General features: G+C 31.0%; 1 protein-coding gene across 2 annotated transcripts in view; it reads right to left on the reverse strand.

The window, feature by feature from the left end:
- The window catches only part of LOC107439872 (cytochrome P450 3A24), a 39,308-nt gene extending 24,031 nt beyond the window's left edge, over window positions 1-15,277 (reverse strand). For both annotated transcript variants that reach the window (XM_016052608.4, XM_016052614.4), the window contains exons 1-5: window positions 15,123-15,277; window positions 13,470-13,566; window positions 12,157-12,209; window positions 7,563-7,659; window positions 135-272 (exon numbers count right to left, since the gene is read on the reverse strand). In XM_016052608.4, the coding sequence (XP_015908094.2) occupies window positions 135-272; window positions 7,563-7,659; window positions 12,157-12,209; window positions 13,470-13,566; window positions 15,123-15,268 (531 nt within the window). In that variant the 5' untranslated portion in view covers window positions 15,269-15,277. The remainder of the gene's footprint in view (window positions 1-134; window positions 273-7,562; window positions 7,660-12,156; window positions 12,210-13,469; window positions 13,567-15,122) is intronic.
- Between the last annotated feature and the right edge of the window lie 6,371 nt (window positions 15,278-21,648).

Here is a 21,648-nt window from a genome sequence, read left to right on the forward strand (position 1 = left end):
ATAATCGACTAAAATCTGCAATCAACTTTTCCAAAAGTATCCATTGAAGGTGGTTCCCTGTGTAAAAATTCGTTTCAAATAGCATTTTGGATTGCTTGCTTGTTACATTCACGAACAGTTTTCCTTAAGATTACCTGTCGCATTTTAGATGCGGTAAAGGAAGGAGTAAGAAGAGATCGAACATCTTTCCATCTTTTATCTCTCAAGGAAATAATATGTTGACTAAATCCTTCAACTCTTTTCGTAGATCTGCTGCGGCTGCTGAACATGTCCTGAAAGAAAATTTCTTTTATCTATCAACTCTTTTTACAACAAATAAAGTTTGAATATCAATTATTATTATACAATAATTCAAAAACTTGTAATTTCATTTATTATCAAATTACTAATAATTTACAATAAATCTTTCGCAGTGATGACTGAAGAAGATTTATTATCAAGCACTTGTTATTATACAAATATTTAAATGCAGTTGAACCCCGATTTAACGAATTCACAGGGACCGAAAATATTATTCGCTAAATCGGGGATAATTCATAGTATCGGGGGCAAAATTAAGAAAAAATTGACTAACCTTATGGAATATCCGAACATTTAAGCAAATACACTTTTTATTCAGGAACTTAAAATACAGCGAATGATTACACGCTGATTAATTTGAAATTTTAAAGCATTTCGTGTGAGTAAGGTTTGCTTATTTCCTTGATTTCTTACTTTAAAAAGTTCTTTTTCGACGTCATGAAGAAAAGAAAATACTCCTTCATTTACTGCATTAGGTAAGTTTTCACTGTTTTCAAACCGTGCAAAGCATCAGGAAGAGCAACAGTTTTCAGTGGAGATTCATTATCATCGACTTCTGTGTCAGGGTCGCTATTTATTGTTTCCTTCTTCATTAACTTCGGTAAAATTAGTTAAATCGCGTAATTCGGTAAATAGGCATTCGTTAAACCGGGGTTCGACTGTATTCACAAATATCCTATGGTCCTAGCCAATGTTTTGGTTATTTACCCTAACAGCAGCTGCAAAAGAGTGAATCTTAAATAAATTGAAGAATATAGTACTAGAAACCACAAAACAATCTTCTTGAAAAGGTTTAAGCAATAAGATATTTGTCCACAAATAACAACCATTTTTGTTTTTTTCACATGAAAAATCGGTAATTAATATTTATGCCAGGAAAAAGCAAAGCGCTATTAAATCTAATGGATTACTTATAAGGATGGAGAGACTGAAAACCTGCTTGACTGAATAGGACAGCGAAAGAAAATTTTCCTTGCAAATTCTCTTTTTCCTTCATTACTAATTTAAAATTTAAGGAGCAGAAAAAGTGAGTTTAAATAAACCTGCCATGAAGTTTCAGATGCTGAAAAGAAAATATGCAAATGAAAATAAATTATAAGAAGATAACTTTGGATTTCTCTTCTAATAATTTGTTTGAATATTTTGCAGTATTTTTTTCAGGAATTGAACTTTTATGACTTACTCTAGGTTTGCCTGCACTTACTTTTCAATTATTTTAAATTAGAGAATTTTCTTCCGTGGTAGAAACCACGTGGTTCCACTTAAATCATTCCTCATTCGACAGAGTTTTTATCTTTTCTTAAATATTAAGGCATATACTTTACATATTTGTCTAAAAACATATATTAAGGGTGGTCATTAAGGAACAACCTATGTCTCTCTTTCTTGTGTTTATAATTTTGATAAGCAACGAAAGACACTTGTTTTTATGCAGAGTAAAATAGTTTAAATATTACAGTATATATACTACTCGTAATAGAGAAACATATTTTAACCAATGTGATTAAATTTCACAAATTAAAATTTAACTCGATATATTTAATCTTTTATATAGTGAAGTGTAAAGTTGGTTAATCGTAACCTTTTTCAGACTTAGATTTTTATCTGTTACAAATCACTGAGAGCTACAATTGAAATATTTAAATAATGCAGCGCAGTTCTTACATTATTATAATTTTTTTTGGTAATATTGTTTGGGCAGAGGTACTAAAAATTATTTGTTTTCGGAAATATCTACTCTCAATGAATTGCAGTCCTAAATCCTATCGTTATAGCTGCACACGTGGTATGATTTAAGCAACTATTTGGTAATATTATTTGGACAGTAAATACTAAAGATTATTTGCTTTCGGAAAGATCTACTCTCAATGAATTGCAGTCCTAAATCCTATCGTTATAGCTGCACACGTGGTATGATTTAAGCAACTATTTGGTAATATTATTTGGACAGTAAATGCTAAAGATTATTTGTTTTCGGAAAGATCTACTCTCAATGAATTGCAGTCCTAAATCCTAGCGTTATAGCTGCACAGGTGGTATGATTTAAGCAGCTATTTGGTAATATTATTTGGACAGTAAATACTAAATATTATTTGTTTTCGGAAAGATATACTCTCAATTAATTGCAGTCTTAAATCATGCTGTTATGACTGCACACGTGGTATGATTTAAGCAACTGCATAACGTTTTAAACAATGTTTTAATCCAAACTTCAAACATTAGTTAGAAGCAGATATAAAATAAAGGCTACTTAACAATTAGATGATGTATTTAATAATCTATATACTTCCTTATTTTAGCCATATTTTTACACCAGACTTTCAAAAAATAAATTTAAAACATGTAAAACCGGTTAACTTAAATTCTTTAAGCAAACGCTCTTAATGCTTCTGCATAAATCTTCACGTGAAAAAAACTTCATAATTTATCCACTGTAGTGTTCTCTACTCTATATCAGAGTTGCCCGTCGATTACAGTAATCGATTGCAACTGTAATTGATTACAGATAATTACAGCTATGAAATCAATTACTTGTAATCACGATTACAAGTAATCAAAATTTTTGATTGCATCAGAGTAGAGCAAAAATGTAATCGATTACATTTGGAAATTACAGTAGTAATCATGATTACAATACTCAATTACATTGATCAATTACTTGTAATCATGATTACAATACTCAATTACAGTAATCAATTGCTTGTAATCATGATTACAAACATTCATAATTTTGATTACAACTGTAATCGTGATTACATAACCAATTACAGTAATCAATTAGAAGTGAAGACAAAGTAATCACGATTACTTGTAATCGTGATTACAAGTAATCATAGTATATGATTACATGTCATTTGATTACAAGTAATTATGATTACATGCAATGAAATACAGGATTACAAGACTATTGTATTCTTTTAAATGATTATATTTTACAGTAGATAGTATAATGCATCTTATAATGATACATTTTGTACGTATTTACATGTACTATTAAATTTTGGACGCATTTGTATACGTGCAAATTAATGTAACTAAAATGTATGTACATATGATTTCATCTAGTGCATATGTATAGACATTTTAGTTACACACATATACATACACTTATATTGTAAGTATAAAATATATGTACCGTAAGTATATAGCTAAAAATTACGTATGTATGTGCAAACAATGTAGACATGTACATTTATACAGAACGAATATATTCATTTTATGCAAATATTTGTGTATGTAGAATGTATATCCATGTTCATGTACGTATGTATATGCAAGTACGTGTTGTTTGTATAAGCATACATACATTGTCTGTACAATGTATGTCCCATGCATGCATGTCCAATTCATTTATGAACAGTATAATATGTGTATACATGTACAATATAGGTGTATTTGTAGTATGTACAATATATGTATGTATACATGTACATGATATGCATGTCCAATGTATGGATGTACATATACACAATAAGCTCATGTTCAATGTATGTATCCAAATATGCATAATACATTTGTGTACGATTGTACGTACATTGGGCGTATTTATATTTTTCATATATTCATACATACATTTGACATGCATATATTGTACAGATGTATATACATATAGTGTGCAGATGTACATTTATATAATGAACATATAATGTTCATATATATCATATATAATGAGCATATAATGTACATGTGTGTGTACTTATACTGTGTATATGTACATAAATATATTGGACATAATATTTTCGTTCAAATTTTACATATGTACATACAAGCTATCCCAATCTATGCATATGTGAGTGTATATATGTCCAATGAATGTATTCACACATGTACAATGCATGTATGCTCCATGCATGCATATCCATATGTACTATATATGCATTTACAATGCGTGAATGTATGTACATGCATTGTACATACATGACGCGTATAATTATGTACATTACATTTATGTCTAAATATGTGCTCAATGCAATAAATTAAATGCATGTAAGTTAACTTATAATGACTCAAACATGTTAAATGACAAAATCAAACGATATTTAAATTTAGTTTTCAGCTTTAATTGTTCCATATCATTTTAAAATTCTTCGAATAAAAAATTATTTCCCGGTGTTTTTATGAAATGTTTGATAATACAGAATTATTTTTATTATAACATAATGCATGGTTCATAGAAATTTTTCAAATGGCAAGAAAAAAAACCAGTAAATTTTATATGTGGAATAAGATTATCGTTTGCCTTCTAAAAAATATGAGGTCGAGTTTTATATGTCTTAGAATAAATTTTAAAACAAACTTTAATAACTTTACTTATATAAATTTTTTTAATGTATGCACAATGTATGTATTTATTGTAATTACATATATTTAAATAAGCCCATGTATTTATACATTACTTGTAATTATGTACATGTATACGTTGTATGTACATACGTACATTTTGCATATAACTATTTTTTGTGCATCCATACAATGCATGCGCATAAGTATTAACAAAGTATGTAGTTATACAACTACATACGTACGTTGTACATTTGTACATACGTTGCGTGTACATACCATATATCTATGTACATATAAATGTACATGCATACATGTATGCATTTTATTTACGCAACTATGCACATATATTGTACCTTTAAACAACATTCTTACATACGTAAATACGTGCAATTTTATATACATACGTGCATTGTATATACGTGCTATTATCGTAAATTTATACAATGTATGTACGTAAGTACACAAAAGTATGCAAACGTGTAAACATTATTTTCATATACGTTCATACCTATATTGTCTATGCGTGCAAAGATGCAAAACATTGCATTTTCGTACAAACTAACATACATGCGGACATGTATCATAAATGCATGATTATATGTATTAAGCATATACGTATTGCATTAAGTATATTAGAATATAATTATGTATATTGTACGTACAAACAACGTTTGTGCATACATTGTATACGTATATATAGGAATCACAAATTGTACGATCATGCGTGCGTACATTCTATGTACATAAAAATATGTAAATCCATACATACTTACATAATAAATTTGCATATAGTATACAATCGTAATAACGTGTAATCGTATAGTTTGATTACAAGTAATCCCAATTATGTAATCATGATTACATGTAATCATATATTTCGATTAATTGTAATCATAATTACTCGTAATCCTTTTTGTTGTGATTGCTTGGAATCATGATTACAGTTGTAATCATAATTTTTGAAAGCTGTAATCACGATTACAAGTAATTGATTACTGTAATCGACTATGTAATCATAATTACAGCAGTAATTAAAGTTGTAATCATGATTGCAAGTAATTGATTACTGTAATTGTTACTTGTAATCACGATTACAGCTGTAATCAAAATTATGTTAAATTGTAATCATGATTACAAGTAATTGATTACTGTAATCAAAAAATGTAATCGATTACAGTTTTGGCCAACTCTGCTCTATATATATATCTTTAGAGATTAGTGGTGGTTAGATTTCGGAAAGATGCGATTTAAGTAACTTTCTTCTATAATTATCAGATATATATAAAAAATGTGGAAAAAGCGTTCTTTACTTAGAACTATGTTAGTTAACTCATAATAATAAAATATTTTTTAACATAAATATTCAGTTAATAAAACGTAATTTGCTTTTTTTTTAGTTATTTTTAATTTTTACGAAAAATAATGATACATTTTCGTTTCTAGCCTTTTTTGCAGGGTGCATAAAAGCATATTTTAATAGCTTTTCCGCATATTTGTATAGAGTACTTCTTAACATTTTCGTCGTGAAAAAAAATCCACTTGACTCAAATAATAAAATATCTGTCATTTAAATATTAAAACCGTTTAAAATGTTGTTTGAATTAAATTTTTAACCATTTTTTGAAACTTTTCATGGTAACTCAAAACTCCGAGGGTAAAATCTATAATATTTTTACTTAGACAATCACTTCCTAAGGCACAGAAAAAAAATGTTAAAATTAATTGATTAAATTGTACCAAATGTTGCCCAATGTATCAAGATGTTGGATATCAGGGGGTCAAAAAAATTTTAATGTTTCTTTTTTGATTAACATTCACTGACGAAGAATTAGCGTAATTCACACTATTATATTATGGGTACGGAATGCGAGGAACAAATTTCTTTTTTAAAAATTGTTTTTTTTAAGGCATTACTAAATTAAACAAATTTACTACCTGAATCAAACTAATTTAATGCTTGAATCAAAATGCGGCATCGCAATAATTCCTAAATTCAGTTAAAACATTTGTGTTTAAGCGAAATATTTTATTTCAAAATACCCGCCCTGTCACTATTAGGTTATTAGGCTATGGGTTCTCCTATGCCATTTAACGAAACAATTAGTAAAGAACTTACATCCAACTGAGCAACAGTCATAACCTTGAAAAGTTAACTTAAACTTTTAACTTTCAAGTTAAAAGTTAAAGTCTAACGTTAAAAATTAACTTTTTAACTTTCAAATTTATATTTTAAAGTAAAACAAAAATAAACTTTTCACTAAAAGCATTTTACTTACACTGTTAAAAATTCAGAGTCACGTTGCATCAAAAATTAGTATTCATTTGCTGGCTACATAAAATGGAGCTCAATTTTAAAATATTTTGGCATTTTTACTAGCTCCAAATATCAGTAGAAGATTGTACCAAAAGTAGGTGTTTTGAAGAAACAAAACACCTATTTTCATTATTTCCTTTTTCTTTCCTTTTATAAAAGTAGACGAAGGTTGCACCATCATAAGGTATTTTTAAAGCTCTCAAATGCAGACCAAGGTACAGTCATTTACCGTAACAAAACTGTTATTTTATGACATACTTCTAACCATTTAATACCACCAACCAAATTTGAAAAGGATACATATAATAAATGAACTTTAATTAATGCAAATAAGCCATTTACCTAACTAAATAAGTAAGAACTTGAAACAACATGCATTAGTCGTCCCAATACACCGAGACCGAGTTGTAAAGAATACATGGCGTCGTAAACAAATATCGTTTAGTTTAAAGTCACCGCCAAAGTTTTGTGTGTATTACCAAATTTTGGTGCTGTTAGTCGCACCGTGGAAATATTTCTCGATCATACATCACAATTTATGGTGTAACTGAAATAAAATGATCTTTCGTTTAACTTAACTATGGGATAATTAGAAATTTTACACAAAATACTGTTTAAAGATTTACAGAGTTTTATTTTACAGTGTATTTCAAATACAACTTACCGGCCTATTTATAAAACTATTGAAATCTGAAACTTGGATCTTCTTCAAGAGATCGGCATCTGCAATCAGTATAACTGGCTTTGTCCCATAGAAATATCTAAAAAGTTGTCATTCTATAGGTACGATTCATTTTATCGGAAAATAAAAACAATGAACTATACTGCATAGGGTAAACCAACCAGTGAAGGAACACTACCCAGTGAAGGAACATTTCATATATATTGATTAAAAATAAGAATTTGAAAGTTTTTCTTTAGATTGATTGGTAACAATAGCTTACTGTCAAACAATAGGAAGTGATCTAGCAATGTTTTGGATTACCTGGTCAATTAGACTTCTCTGGAAAAAGTTTTGAATTTGTTAATATCTGTGCAGCACCTTGTTTCTTTGAAAAAATTATAAGGTGTGTGTTTGTACTTATATGTTTGAAGTGGAATTAATTGCATGTAATAGTTTTATTTTTCTCACTGTGAAAAAAAGAATTCAAAATATAGTTATTGAAGTTGCGTTTTATTTCTTTTAAAGCATCATAGCATAATAAAGTACTGAGATAAGAGGGTGTTTATTCACTGGATCACCAAACGATGAAAAACCAGTGAAGGAACAAGTTTCTTTACAGAGTTTTTTTCTAAGTTAATGAAAATAAAAGATAAACTTTAATTTTCTAGTACCTTTAGTGATGTTCCGTATCAAAAGTATGTTAAAAATACGAAAAACAACTTCTAACCAATGAGGGAACAGGCATGCTCCTTTACTAGGCATAGATTTCCCAGTGAATGAAGAGTATGTGCTAATATGTTGACACTTTAATTTTCAATTCATGATTACAAAAAAAAAGTTAACATTTTCCAAGTATTTATATGTCATAATTTCAAGAATAGGCTTGTTTTTAAATATTTATTATAGGCTTGTTTTTAAATATTTATAAATATTTAAATATAAATATTTATATATAAATATTTATATTTAAATATTTATATTTTAAATATTTATAAAGAGCATTAAAAAATAACCAAAATTAAGTGTTCCTTTACTGGGAGTTCATTCACTGGTAAGAGCTGTTCCTTCACTTGGTCTTCTTACTACTTGTTATTTGAACCTCCAAAACTTTAAAACAATATTATGTAAGTTCTCTACAATTTTTTTTACATAATTTGCAGTTAGTAACAAATATGTTGACACAGTCATTTAACTAAAATTACGAATTTTGAAATTAATATGATTTTTTAAAAGGCAAGCGAAGCTTAAGTGTTCCTTCACTGGTTAGTTTACCCTACACTGGTAATAAATTTTAGTGTTTTTTAGCATCAAGTATGAGGGCAACTACTTTACGATAAAGTGGTGGCAAATGTTTGCGTGTAATCAAACAATAATGATAGATCTTAGAGTAGGAAACGCTAGGAATGTTCCATAACACTTTTTTGGTTTTGTTTACAATAAATTTACAATAATATGTGTACAATAGTGTGAGGAGCACTTAATTTTTTTAAAAAAACAAAATGGAATCGAGCACATTAAGTAATAAAAATAACGTGAAAAGCAGAAAACAAAATGTTTAGAGAAAACAGAACAAAACATAAAACGATATCTATAAAGCGAGTAGCGAATTGAAATGAACTTTCAAGAACCAGAAAATTTTCAAAAATGATTAAAATATTTTCGTAATAAGATTGCCGGATCACAAAATATGAAAACAGAAGCGAAAATTAAGGGAAAAGCGTAAATAGAGGGTTTTTATTTTAAAGTGCGTTCTTACTGCAGTACTGAAGCGCGTTTGATTTGTTAGTTACCAAGGATGGGCCCGAAATATACATATTCTTATGTTACATTTGCATCATGAACTTTCAGATAATTTCGGCAACAAAAAAACTGTAATTCCCAAAGTAAAGTTTAAATTAAGTATTGAAATAAAATAGAATAAACGGAAAAAATTAGTTTGATGTCGCAATCTTTCTTCACTTTATTTTCATAATTTTTAATAAAATGTAACTTTTAGAAGTATATATACACCGAAGAGCCATTACATTATGACCACCCTGCTAATAACATGTAGGACCACCTCTAGCCCCCAAAACAGCTAGCACCCGCCGTGGCATTGATTCCACAAGGTGCTGATAGGTAATCTGAGGTATCTGGTACCAAGCGCTCACCAACTTTCTCCTGCAATTCCCTCACATTGCGAGGGGATAGCGTGGCAGCACGAATTTGGTTTTCCAAGTAGGACCACAAATGCTCTATTGATTAAGGTCAGGTGAATTTGGGGGCCAAGACATGACTTGAAAGTCACTGAAATGTTCCTCGACTATTCGACCATTATGACATGGTGCATTATCCTGGTGGTAAACACCATCCCCCGCAGGAAAAACTGTTGCCATGAATGGGTAAACCTGGCCTGCAACTATGTTGAAGTAGCTTTCAGACGTCAGGGATTGTTCTATGAGGATTATGGGTCCTAATGTGCCCCATGAAGATATTATTCCTGGGCGAGAAACCATGAAAACCTGGGCGTGGGCATTGTTATAGATAGAGGGTGGTCATAATGTGATGGCTCTTCGGTGTTAGTATATATTATAAATAAATGTATTAAGAATAAGGAATATATATATATGTATGTATATATATATATATATATATATATATATATATATATATATATATATATATATATATATATATATATATATATATATATATATATATATACAGTGGTGGCCAAAAGTGTGGTCGTGTTTTTCAACTTTGTGCTCTTATAGAACATATTAAATTTCTCTTAAATACAAACGTTTGCATTGAAGGTAATTTAATGAAAAAAGTAATAACAAAAACAGAATTAAAATATCTGTATTACAAAAAAAGTTATTCTCATTTCAGTAGAACAAACAAACACAAATCGTTTTGAATAAGGACGTGTTTTGTAATAAAAGCGTACTAGCCATTCACAAACACTGTTGATAGGACCAATCAAATGTCTGTAACTATAGTTTAGGTTATTTGGATGGTAAAAGAGTTATTGCTGTGGAAATATTTTGCGGAATGATGCATACTAGAACAATTAAAAAGAGTATTGCTGTTTTTTGAATATTTAAAGTCCTTTTTTTAATTAAACTAATTTTAAACAATGTCATCAACAAGAACTAATTGGACATCTACAAAAAGAAGCCAAATTGTTATATTGAGAGAAAACGGCCTCTGTTATGCTGAAATTGCAAGGACAAGTTGGTGGTTTAGTGACTTGTTCTGGTGTACGAAAGTTCTGTTTACGTTATGAAAAAACGAAATCAGTGGAAAATAAAGCCAAATCAGGCCGAAAAAAATGCACAAGTGCTACCGCCGATAGAAAAATTAAACGGCTATGCCTTCAAGATGGAAAAATTTCATCAGATGCCTTTAGATGTGAGATGAATGCAGCGGGTATTGCAGTAAGTTCAAGAGCAATAAGAAGGTTTCCGGGATTTGGACTACAAGCTAGAATTCCAAAGAAAAAAAACCATATTTAAATCAAAAGCAATGCAAAAAACGAGTTATGTGGGCAAAAGAGCGCATTAAATGGTCGGAAAATCAATGGAAGCAAGTAATCTGGAGCGATGAGAGTAAAATATCGCTCTTTGGTAGTGATGGTAGAAAATACGCGAGACGTAGAGTAGGTGAAGCATTTCATCCTGATTGCATTGAAGCAACTACAAAAAACCAAACAAATGTCTTGATTTGGGCATGTATGTCTGCAGATGGTAAGGGCCGAATTCAAGTGATTGATGGCATCCTGAATGCCAAAAAATACTTCGAAACTGTCCCGAAACCAAAATTGATACCTTCCATCAGGTGTCTTTTCCCAAACAACGCACCATTTATTTTTCAGCAGTATTCAGCCCCATGCCACACAGCAAAAGTATGTAGAGCATGGTTTTAAAATAAAGGCATAGATATATTACCATGGCAAGGAAACAGCCCTGATCTCAATCCAATTGAAAATTTGTGGCGACGTTTGAAAATTCTTGTACGAAAAAAACATCCATCCAATAAAGGACAACTTATTGAAGCTATAATTGATTCTTGGCACCATGTGATTACGAAAGATGAACTCCAAACACTCGTTCACTCGATGAAAACACGCTGTGAAGCTGTCTTAAAAAATACGGGTTATCCTACTAAGTATTGATTGTGTAAGTATCATTTAAAAAAAATGTAAGTCTAAGATAGATCTTACTATTAGTTGCATAACTTTTTTTGTAATACAAATATTGTAATACTGTATTTATTATTAAATTTTAAATTAAATTACCTTCAATTGAATTTAAGCTAAAATTAATATATTCTACAAGCACACAAAGTTGAAAAATGTGAAACTTTCAAAAAATGTCCTCACTTTTGGCCACCACTGTATATACAGAGAGAGAGAGATGATGATGATTTTAAAACTACCTATGCAAAGTTTGATCATGAATCTTCAAATCTTAATAATATTTAATTTTTCTCAATCAAATATAAATTGCATAAAGCTTAATGACAAATGTATAGTTTAAATGGTAAATAAATTTGGATCCTAAAAATTTGGAATTAATATATCTCATAAATTTGGATAAAGAAAGCTACTTACCCAACAACTTTTCCATATTTTTTAAGCCAACCTGCATGGGATTGTATAGGATTCTAAAACAGAATATATTTATTGATTGCTACATTTTCTTTCTTCTGTAAGAACATTTATATAAATACTATTTTAAGTCAAATTAGCAGAATATTTTGCAATATTTATTTATCTATAAAAGAAACAGACCAAAATTTGAATTGAAACAACTAGTAATTAAATTGAATAGAAAATCAGGGAATTATTAAAATGATTAAAAATAAATTAATGTATTGCAAATTAAAATACCTTGCAACCGACAGTTAAAACCTATGTAAATTCTCTCAAATTTTATAACTAACTCCTCCAACATTAATTTTAATTATTATTCAATAAATATCAATTATCTTAATAAAAATCCTCGATTGAAATTTTATATTTAAAATGTGACCTTTAATTAATTTATAATTTTTGATACGTTTTTACCTTGTGTTTAGCTAATATTTCCTCTCAAAGTAACGCATTAATCAGATCGGTTAACTTTAGTATGAGCATACCTTAAAATCATTTTCCACCCTATATTATGCTTTAACTAACTTTAAATGTGTTCATTTGTCGCTTTAATTGTAATCTGGCAACTTAGTTACGAAAATATATTTTTAAATCATTTTTGCAATTTGATAAGTACAGCCCATCTTCTTCTCTTTCCTCTTTATATGTTCTTTTTTTTAATTTCTGTGTTGCTTTTACTTGATTAAATAATATTAACCAATCAGTTTATTTTTGCTTTATTTTCGATATTAATACAATATCAGAAAGTGCTAAGTTTTGCTGATATAATCGTGTGGGTTGAAGGCGAGATTAAATATTTCGTTCTTAATTTGTTTTTTTTTCTTTCTAATTTTTATAAATTTTTTTTTCATTTTTTTTATAATAATTTTTTTTAATAATTTTTTGTAATTTTTTTCTCAATTTCTGTTTAAAAACCGTTCAAATATTTCTGTCCCCTCCTTTATTCCTTTCTGTTTTCTGTAGTTTCAATGTGGGAAATGATCCTAAAAAATAAACTACCTATGAATCATTAGGGCAATTGATAAAAATGTTAAACTACCCATGAATCATTATGGCAATTGATCAAAAATAACCTATAAATCAGTATGGCAATTAATAAAAAAATAAACTACCTATAAATCTTTATGGCAATTGATAAAAAAATAAACTACCTTTAAATTATTATGGCAATTGATAAAAAAATTATCTATCTATAAATGATTATGGCAATTGATAAAAAAAAAACTACCCTTAAATCATTATGGCAATTGATAATAGAAATTAAAACTTACTCTGCGAATAATTTCCACAATGTTTCCGAACAATAAATTTGGTTCTGGTCCAGGAATGTTCAAATCCTTGAAAAAAGAAAACCATTTCTTTCTATATCTGAAAGTAAAAAACTCAACATTAATACATTTTAATTTTTTTAACAATTTTTGTGTTAATTCAAATTCTTAACTGAGTGTATATCGGGATTGTTTTTATGCATAAAGTTTCAGGACAAAATAATTCATGTTTAAAGCGATAACTATTTTCAACACTTGAGAGAACCACGTTTTCTTATGATTGTGAGTGGTGTTAGAGAGTATTTAAAAAATGTGTGGCGTCTTATGTATTCTAAAAAATCTTAATTCAATTTTCAACATTAAAATTTGCAATATTTATAAATTTCTTAGCTAACACAAAATGTTTATGAAATTACTATAATAATTTATTTTTAGATCCTTAAGCCGAGCTGAGAAGCCCACTCATCTTGTTGGGGATCAACATGCCTCGAAATTATGGAACCTTCTACAAGAACCGTCGTTGAACAGTCGAATCAATTAATTGAGACTACTAATAATTTTGAACCCAATCCAGAAAACCTCTTGGATCAAGAATTGGGAGCCTTTGTGGAGGACTTTTTGATGGATATAACCCGAATTTGCGTTACATGAAGAGGACAACAGCGAAAACCTCCCACGATTATAGTGATGGCAAGGGGATCCATGATCCGTCTACCACTGAGGATATTTTACATCAGCACTGTGGTTGGTGCGAGCGGAGTCCGTATCGCAGGGATTCGAACCCGGTTCACCTCATTGGAATGCAAACGCTCTATCCCCTGAGCCACTGAGCTCAAGTCAAACTGGTTATCAAAAATCACAACTGGTTATCAAATTGGTTAATTTATGCAGGCTTCAATGAAATTGAAAAAAAATTAATAGTTGAATCGATGAGTTTAATAGTACTTTTTAGGGAAAATTCCTTATGCAAACTAGCCGTTTTTATTTAGTTTTTCTAACTAAGCAGAGTGTTAAGCGAGAGAAAAAAAAAGCTTTTAATATTTCATCAATCGTTCGTCTAATCTTCCACTTGAATGATAAGATTGATGTATGCTATTAGTTCTAAGGGCAATTTTCATTAACAAAAATGTTCATCACTTGTTTTATTTAATTTTATTTAGAGTTTGACTGTTAGAATTGTAGTAGTAAGGCATATTTTCGTCTAAAACTATAGTATTCAAATTATTCTGTACACTTTCCTTTACATTCTTCTTTTAAGGTCCTTCATATTTAACATCCGTTAAAAAATACTTCACAAGTATTAAGACTCACAATCGATAATTAATATGATTTATTATTACCCAAAAGAATTTCACGAAATATGCAGATAAAAATTCCAAAATACCAATTGAGGTAAATTTCTCGCGATTCATGACTCGATTGATTCGTCAGATCCTTTTACTTAGAGAAAGAAAACGGAGAAATTATAACAACTCGATTTTAAAATCCTATATTTTTGCATTTTTTTTATAATGACAAGTTTTTGTTACATATTTTGAAATTTGCGAAAACTTTTAACATGATGTATCAAAAACTTTTGGATGCAGAAAATGCAAAGGAATCAAGTATTAAAAATTGTAAATGAGAAAATCAAGCGTTATTTGAAGGAATACTTACAATAACCAGAGAGCACAGATAACGGCTATCAAGGCAACAACATACATGATTGCAGATAAACAGAAAGTGAGAATAAAATCCTTCAAACTTAATGTTATAAATATATTTATCATTAGATTACATGAAGCACATTTTCCTCTTATCATCTTCGCTTTTGTTTAATTATCACGTGACCCAAAAACGCATTTTGTAATGCACAACTCGTAAATATGCTAATTAATTCATACACGTGATAATTTAAATGACGAAATTGAACGCAAAAGAACGGTTCTTTTCTGATAAACATACTTTAATAGATTCTGACGTCCCGCAGTGCACTAATCGTTAAGACACGGTTCCCAGCAGATCACCTAAGTCAAGCATCACTGGCTGCGGTCTGTGTGAGGGTGGGTGACCACTTGGATCAGTCTGCGTAGGGACCGAGGTTGTGCGGTATTGATCCTCGTTAAACTGTTCTACCGTAAAGTGCTCAACTTCGCGTGCAGGTCGTTTGGCTATCGAAGCGGGGGTGCTATTCCCTCCGCAAAGGATCAAAATTGTGATGACATGTCTTCGGATCATCCTCAGGGATGTTTCCCAGATCGTCACCAATAGACCATTGTGCAGCTCTAGGGCGACGTAAATAAACTACAATTACAACAGCATCTGTTTATTGACAGTTCGAAATATGGGGGGGGGCGGATGTTTATTCGGGGAAGTGTTATTATAATGGCTCATACTGCAAATTTACTTTTTGCGTTTCCCTGTAGTTAAGCACTACCCAGATTGCAAAATAAGGCTTATTTTCACTCAGCAAAAACCTTTTAATGTAAACCTAAAAAGGTTTTTATGCAGTTTACTTGTAAACCTTCTAATCTTAAAACGAGTTCTGTCACAATCTGCTCTATTCTGCGCACTTGACCCTAATCCGAAACCTTGGAAACCAACCTTTATAAAAAACTTTGAATCTAAGTTGTCTTAGCGTGAAAAAAATTCTTGAATAAAGCATGCCTTAAGATGAAAATAATCTTAAATCTAGGTAATTATAAGGTTTCTTTTCACTAAGTCTTGCATGCTCGTCAAATATCCACCTTCTCATGAAATTTTAATGGGCATTGCAACTTGATCCTATCTATAGTGTTAGCTAAAACGGACCTAATTGACCATTTAATCTAAGTGACAATACTTTTTTAAAAAAATCTTTAAAAATAATTTGTAATCCTTTTAGGATGAAAGGTTTTTGCTTTATTTGAAAAAGCTTTTTAATACCAACATTTTCGTGACAATTGAAGGAAATTCCGACACAATGTTGCATGCTTTCTTTGAAGAATCAATATGTTTTCTGCTGAAAAATATTACCTTCCATCCAAAATCGTGGACCAGGATCTAGAGACCAAACTGAAGTGCTCATTGCCGATAAAGAAATTTCCAAGAGTCATACTCTTTAACGTCGAGAAGGAAATGGAAAAAGAAGAGCTAAAGCAGAAGCTAAGCGACCAAAATAACGAAATGGTAGACGGCAAATTTGAAATCTGCTTTCCCATAAAATCCCTAAATGGTACCAATTGGGTAATCCAAACTGACCCGAGTGTTTTTAAGAACATAAGGAGTAAAGGAATACTAAAACTTGGATGGTCTATAATCCGACTTAAAGAATACCTAAGACCTCTAAGGTGTAACAAGTGCAACCGCTTCGGACATATGGCACGAGACTGTACTAAGGAGGAATGCTGCGCTAACTGCGGCGGAGAAGGGCACAAGAGAAATAACTGCAAAAATAAGAGCAAATGCGTAAACTGCGAGGCAGCAAACCGAAGACTCGGTTTAAAGCTCAATGTACATCACTCAGCAAACCAAAGAACTTGTCCATCGTTCCAAAGAGCAATTGCAGCCCTCGGACAACACATCAAATATTGACCCAACTTTTGTGAGCCGTTTTATGGCGTCCTCCATCCCTTCCTGGGGTGCTAATGCTTGTAATTGATTTTAATTTTACTGTTGTTAGTTTGACCACCGAGTTGGTGGTCCATTTGTTGTAATGTGTTTTATAATAAAATTGTTGAAGTTTTTGGAACCTTCCAGTCAGAGGATGCCTCGATGGGTCGTGGCGTGGCGGTCGTCTCCCGGTGCCGCACTCCTAGTGAGTCGTTTGCAGCCGAACATGGCACCGCCGCACCCGTCTCGGGCTTGTCCCCTCGGCCTCCTCTGTCCGTCGAACGACAGTGTTGGTTTTGTCGGGCGTGACTCGGGGCCATGGAACCTTGTGTCCATGCACCGCTGGGTCCACCGGACGATTCGAGGATTCACCAACGATGGTTTTCAGTATTCCCGGATGCCTCTTTTCGGAGGCGGGGTTAAGCTTCACTTACCTTCCATCCAAAAACAGGGATTGATTCATGAACTCGCTTTTACAAACACTTTAATTTTTAAAAATTTTCATTTAATGCGTATTTTTTGAGATATTTGTCCATATTTTTTAGATCCCCTATCGGAAAATTGCAAATTTATTGGAGTTTAGTAGAAAATAATAAAAATATCGATTTGAATGAAAACATAATAGAATTAGAAAATCCCCTTAAAAACGAAGATCGAATAATAACTGATGCAGGTATGGAAAGTAGGGGACTTTTTTTTACATTTAAATTTATTAAAAAGACATTTACGATGCATATATATATATATATATATATATATATATATATATATATATATATATATATATATATATATATATATATATATGTAACTAGTTATAATTACTGTTCACTCATATACTGTTGTCGTGAAATAATTTTTTCACTGTAAAATATTTTAGTGTCATAAAATGATGGAAAATACTTTAGACCAAGAGTTTCACTATACCAATATTCTTTTACACTACTTTACCCTAGTACTTGATCCCAAGTTTTCTTATTCACTAACTTTAAATTTATAATTATAGTAATATAAAATACTACAGGAATCAGTTAAGTTATTTTTGAAGTACAAGCAAAAAACATTAATTTAGAGAATGAATTCATTCACAAAATCTTAAAATACAATTAGTTTTTGAATCAAACATACACACAGAAAGAATACCAATTATTACACTTGTTTCACAACTAAAAAACACAGCGTCGCTTCTCTTGATGTATATCAACCTAGATGACTAACTAGTGTATTCTAAGCGGAGAAAAAAATTCTGGTAAAATTTCCGTACTGTCAGGTAATGACATTTCTGGAAAGGAAACCGTTTAAAAAAAAACAAAATCTAAGTTAAGGTAAGAGTCAGTTCTTTTTTTAAAAAAAATCGGGCAGATCAGTCTGATTTCGATAGTTTAAATATTTTTATTTTTCCTGAAATTTTTGACAAATATTCTTTGTGTAAAACTATGAAATACGATTTTTTTTTCTTTTGCTAAAATTTTTTTTCTCCTAGTTGTTTGGGGGATAAAAGCTGAAACTTCTCGCTAATTTTGAGAAAAATACATTGATTTTCAAATAGGAATACTTCTTATAAAAAGAGTGAACAACCGTACTGATCGTTATTTTGCGCTCTATTATGTTCACACTAATTATTTATACATGATACTCATCTTTGCATTTAAGATCATTCAAAACTTTTCGATGCGAGGCTATCCTCTTATACTTCGGCCAACACTGCTGCTGTTGCTTATCCTCTCTGTCTGACGGAGTCAGACAAGATCCACGAGTTCGTTGACTGAAAGGAAGTCGAAGACTAGGAGAGGATTGCTAAGGAGATCCTCTTTTCAGAGTCTCATGCAATCCAAGAGGTGCTCCGGAGAAGCGTGATGAATTTGGCACTTGGTGCAGGTGACGAAGGTTTTCCTGCCCTCGTTGAAAGTGAGGCACTTGATGTGAAAGCTAGCAAGCCTTGATAGAACAGTTCGGGTACGTCTGTCACACGGGAGGTCAAGGGACAAACCAACACCTCCTAGAAAAGAGTAGGCCTCTGCACGGGTTACCATAAATATCCTTTAGTAGTCCAAACGTAACGACATATTTCGTATTTTCAACCACTGCGCAGCTTAGTACCCTTAACGAAATGACATCTTTCTTATTTTTCATCAACTGCGCAGTTAACTTCGTCACATCGGACTACGAAATTGATCCGTGCTGAGGCCTTCCTACTTCTAGGAGGTGTTGGACAAACCCGGTTTTGATCCCTTGTACCAATTATGGGTAGGGGGTGTTTTCCACTCCTCCGAGATTTTTGATTTTTCCAGAGAGTATAACTCCAAAAAAGTAAGTGTGGAAGAGGGAGTTGTAACCCTGCAACCCTCCTTAGCAAGAATATCGGCCATTTCATTCCCATGGCCAATACTACAGTGACAACAGTAAACTACAGAGGTATATATATTAATGAATGCATACTAATGAGTAGTACTTAAAAGAATAAACATATGTGTAGTGTATAATAAGCGTGACTTTAATATTGGCCTTAAAGTATGAAGAAACTAAAATTTTGCTCAACTTTCAAAGTCATTAACCTTAACCTTCAGTACAGTAGCTAAGTATAATAACCTTAAGTACAGCAGAAATAAAATCAATTCATAGGCCTATAGTTACTGATTCAAACTTTTTTATAATACTTTTTGTATAAAAAGTTTTATTATTGAAACTAAATTTAATAATGAAACTTTTTTAAAAACTTTTCTATTTCTTATAATAGTTTCAGGACAGTGCCTGAGTAATTGAATGCAGAAATAGTTATGAGAAACCTGTAAATTGTTATAAGTCATTTTTGTCTAAAATGAATAGATGAGTCAGTGGTCTGAAAAACTTTATTTTCTTTGTAGTTAATTACAACTACTTTATTACAATTGTAGTTAACAACTACTTTTTTTAATGTAGCGACTACGAACTACTTTCGAAATGAAGTCACTACTTCGTTACTTTTAGAAGAGAAACGTTATTTTCAACCATATTCAACATGATTTTGAAGAAAGACTTGGTTAAATATGAGGAGATATTAAGGAGTTTTATTTCATGTTTATATGAAATAGTTTTTTATTTTAAGGCACTTTTTACGAATTTGTTCTTTAAACTTTAAGTTTTTCTCGACAGGGATTTAAGAAATGATTGGAAATTATCAAATATTCGTGAATTAAGTGCCTTTTATATCCTCCAAGAAGTAAAATACAGTGCAAAAAACCGTGAATAACTTTTGATCTAATGATCAGATCTTCATGTTCTAGGACTCAATCTGAATAGTTTGAGGGGAAACTACATTATAGTTCCGGTAAAATCGAATTTTAAAAAAGTCAGATATTTAAAATTCAATTTCTCAGGAACAACTCGACCGATTTTGAAACGATTTTTCCGACCAACAGATGTAGATCGTATTAACGCTCTGCCACACAGGTATTCTCATTGCGCACGTTGACCGGCCCACGAAGGATTTGCACCAAATCACCATCAGATTTGAAAATTTTTGCATTTGAGCTTTGTTTCGTTATTTTTTTATTTGTTTACACTACTCACTACACTACCTCTTTTAAAAAGTAGCACACTACGCTACAAACTATGGAAAAAAGTAGCAACCACTGTAGTATTTGTAACTCGCCACTTTCGACCACCTTTCCCCTGAAATGAGCTGCAATCTCAATCTATAGTCTGTCTACATAAAGAACTGCCATTAGTCTGGAGTGTTGGCTGTGACTATGGTTCCGGGGTTTAACTATTTCAAGTAGGGATCATTATTTAAGATAGGTTTCGACTCGGGTTCGCGAGAGAAAGGCAATTAGGAGATAAAGAAGCTCCCCTTTTTGAAATGCACTTTTTCTTGTTTCCATGGGAGGAGAGGGTCTTAGACTTCGAGGTGAGGGGAGTTCTTTCTATTGACAAATTGTAGAACTTACTAAGGGGTAGGAAAGAAAGAACGGAGAAATTACACCAAGCTTTCTAAAAAGTGGCATATTGTTTTGATGTATTTTTTGTACGCTCAATCGAATTAAATCTTACCCAAGGTGATACAACTAATAGATCGAAACTTTTAAAAGTTTTTAAGGATAAATAGTGCGCTACATTGCTACGCAAACAGAGTCTTAGATCCTATGGTTTTTTTTTAGAATTATCAAATGAGATAAAAAAAAAAACATGTGAAATGAAAGCAAGGCCAATTTGTTAATAACAGGTTCAGAAATATTTAATGTCTTATTTTTAACAGATCAACTTTCCTATGTATTATTTCACGTAGAATCGAATTAAGATTTAGATATTTTGTTACATATCCGTTGGAAATACTTATTATCGTATTTTTAACATATTATTTTTCCAATTTGTTATTTCACGCAGAATCGATTTAAGAGTTAGACTGATAAGACGCATAGTTTAGAAATAATTTAAATTTTAGTTTAAAACAGCGCAAATTTTGACTCATATCCGTTTAAATTTTCTGCATTGCTTTATAAGCACTTTAAGTATTCCGTTCACGGATTTGGTTGTTTAATTAGAAATGCATATATAGATGCGTAAATAAGTGTACTTTTTATATATTCAATCCTTTTAACTCTTCCTTACTCTATTAATTTGCTTTTGGTCCCAT

The sequence above is a fragment of the Parasteatoda tepidariorum genome, chromosome 11, assembly GCF_982258835.1.
Source record: "Parasteatoda tepidariorum strain Cologne lab strain chromosome 11, Ptep-v5.0, whole genome shotgun sequence".
Lineage (NCBI taxonomy): Eukaryota > Metazoa > Arthropoda > Arachnida > Araneae > Theridiidae > Parasteatoda > Parasteatoda tepidariorum.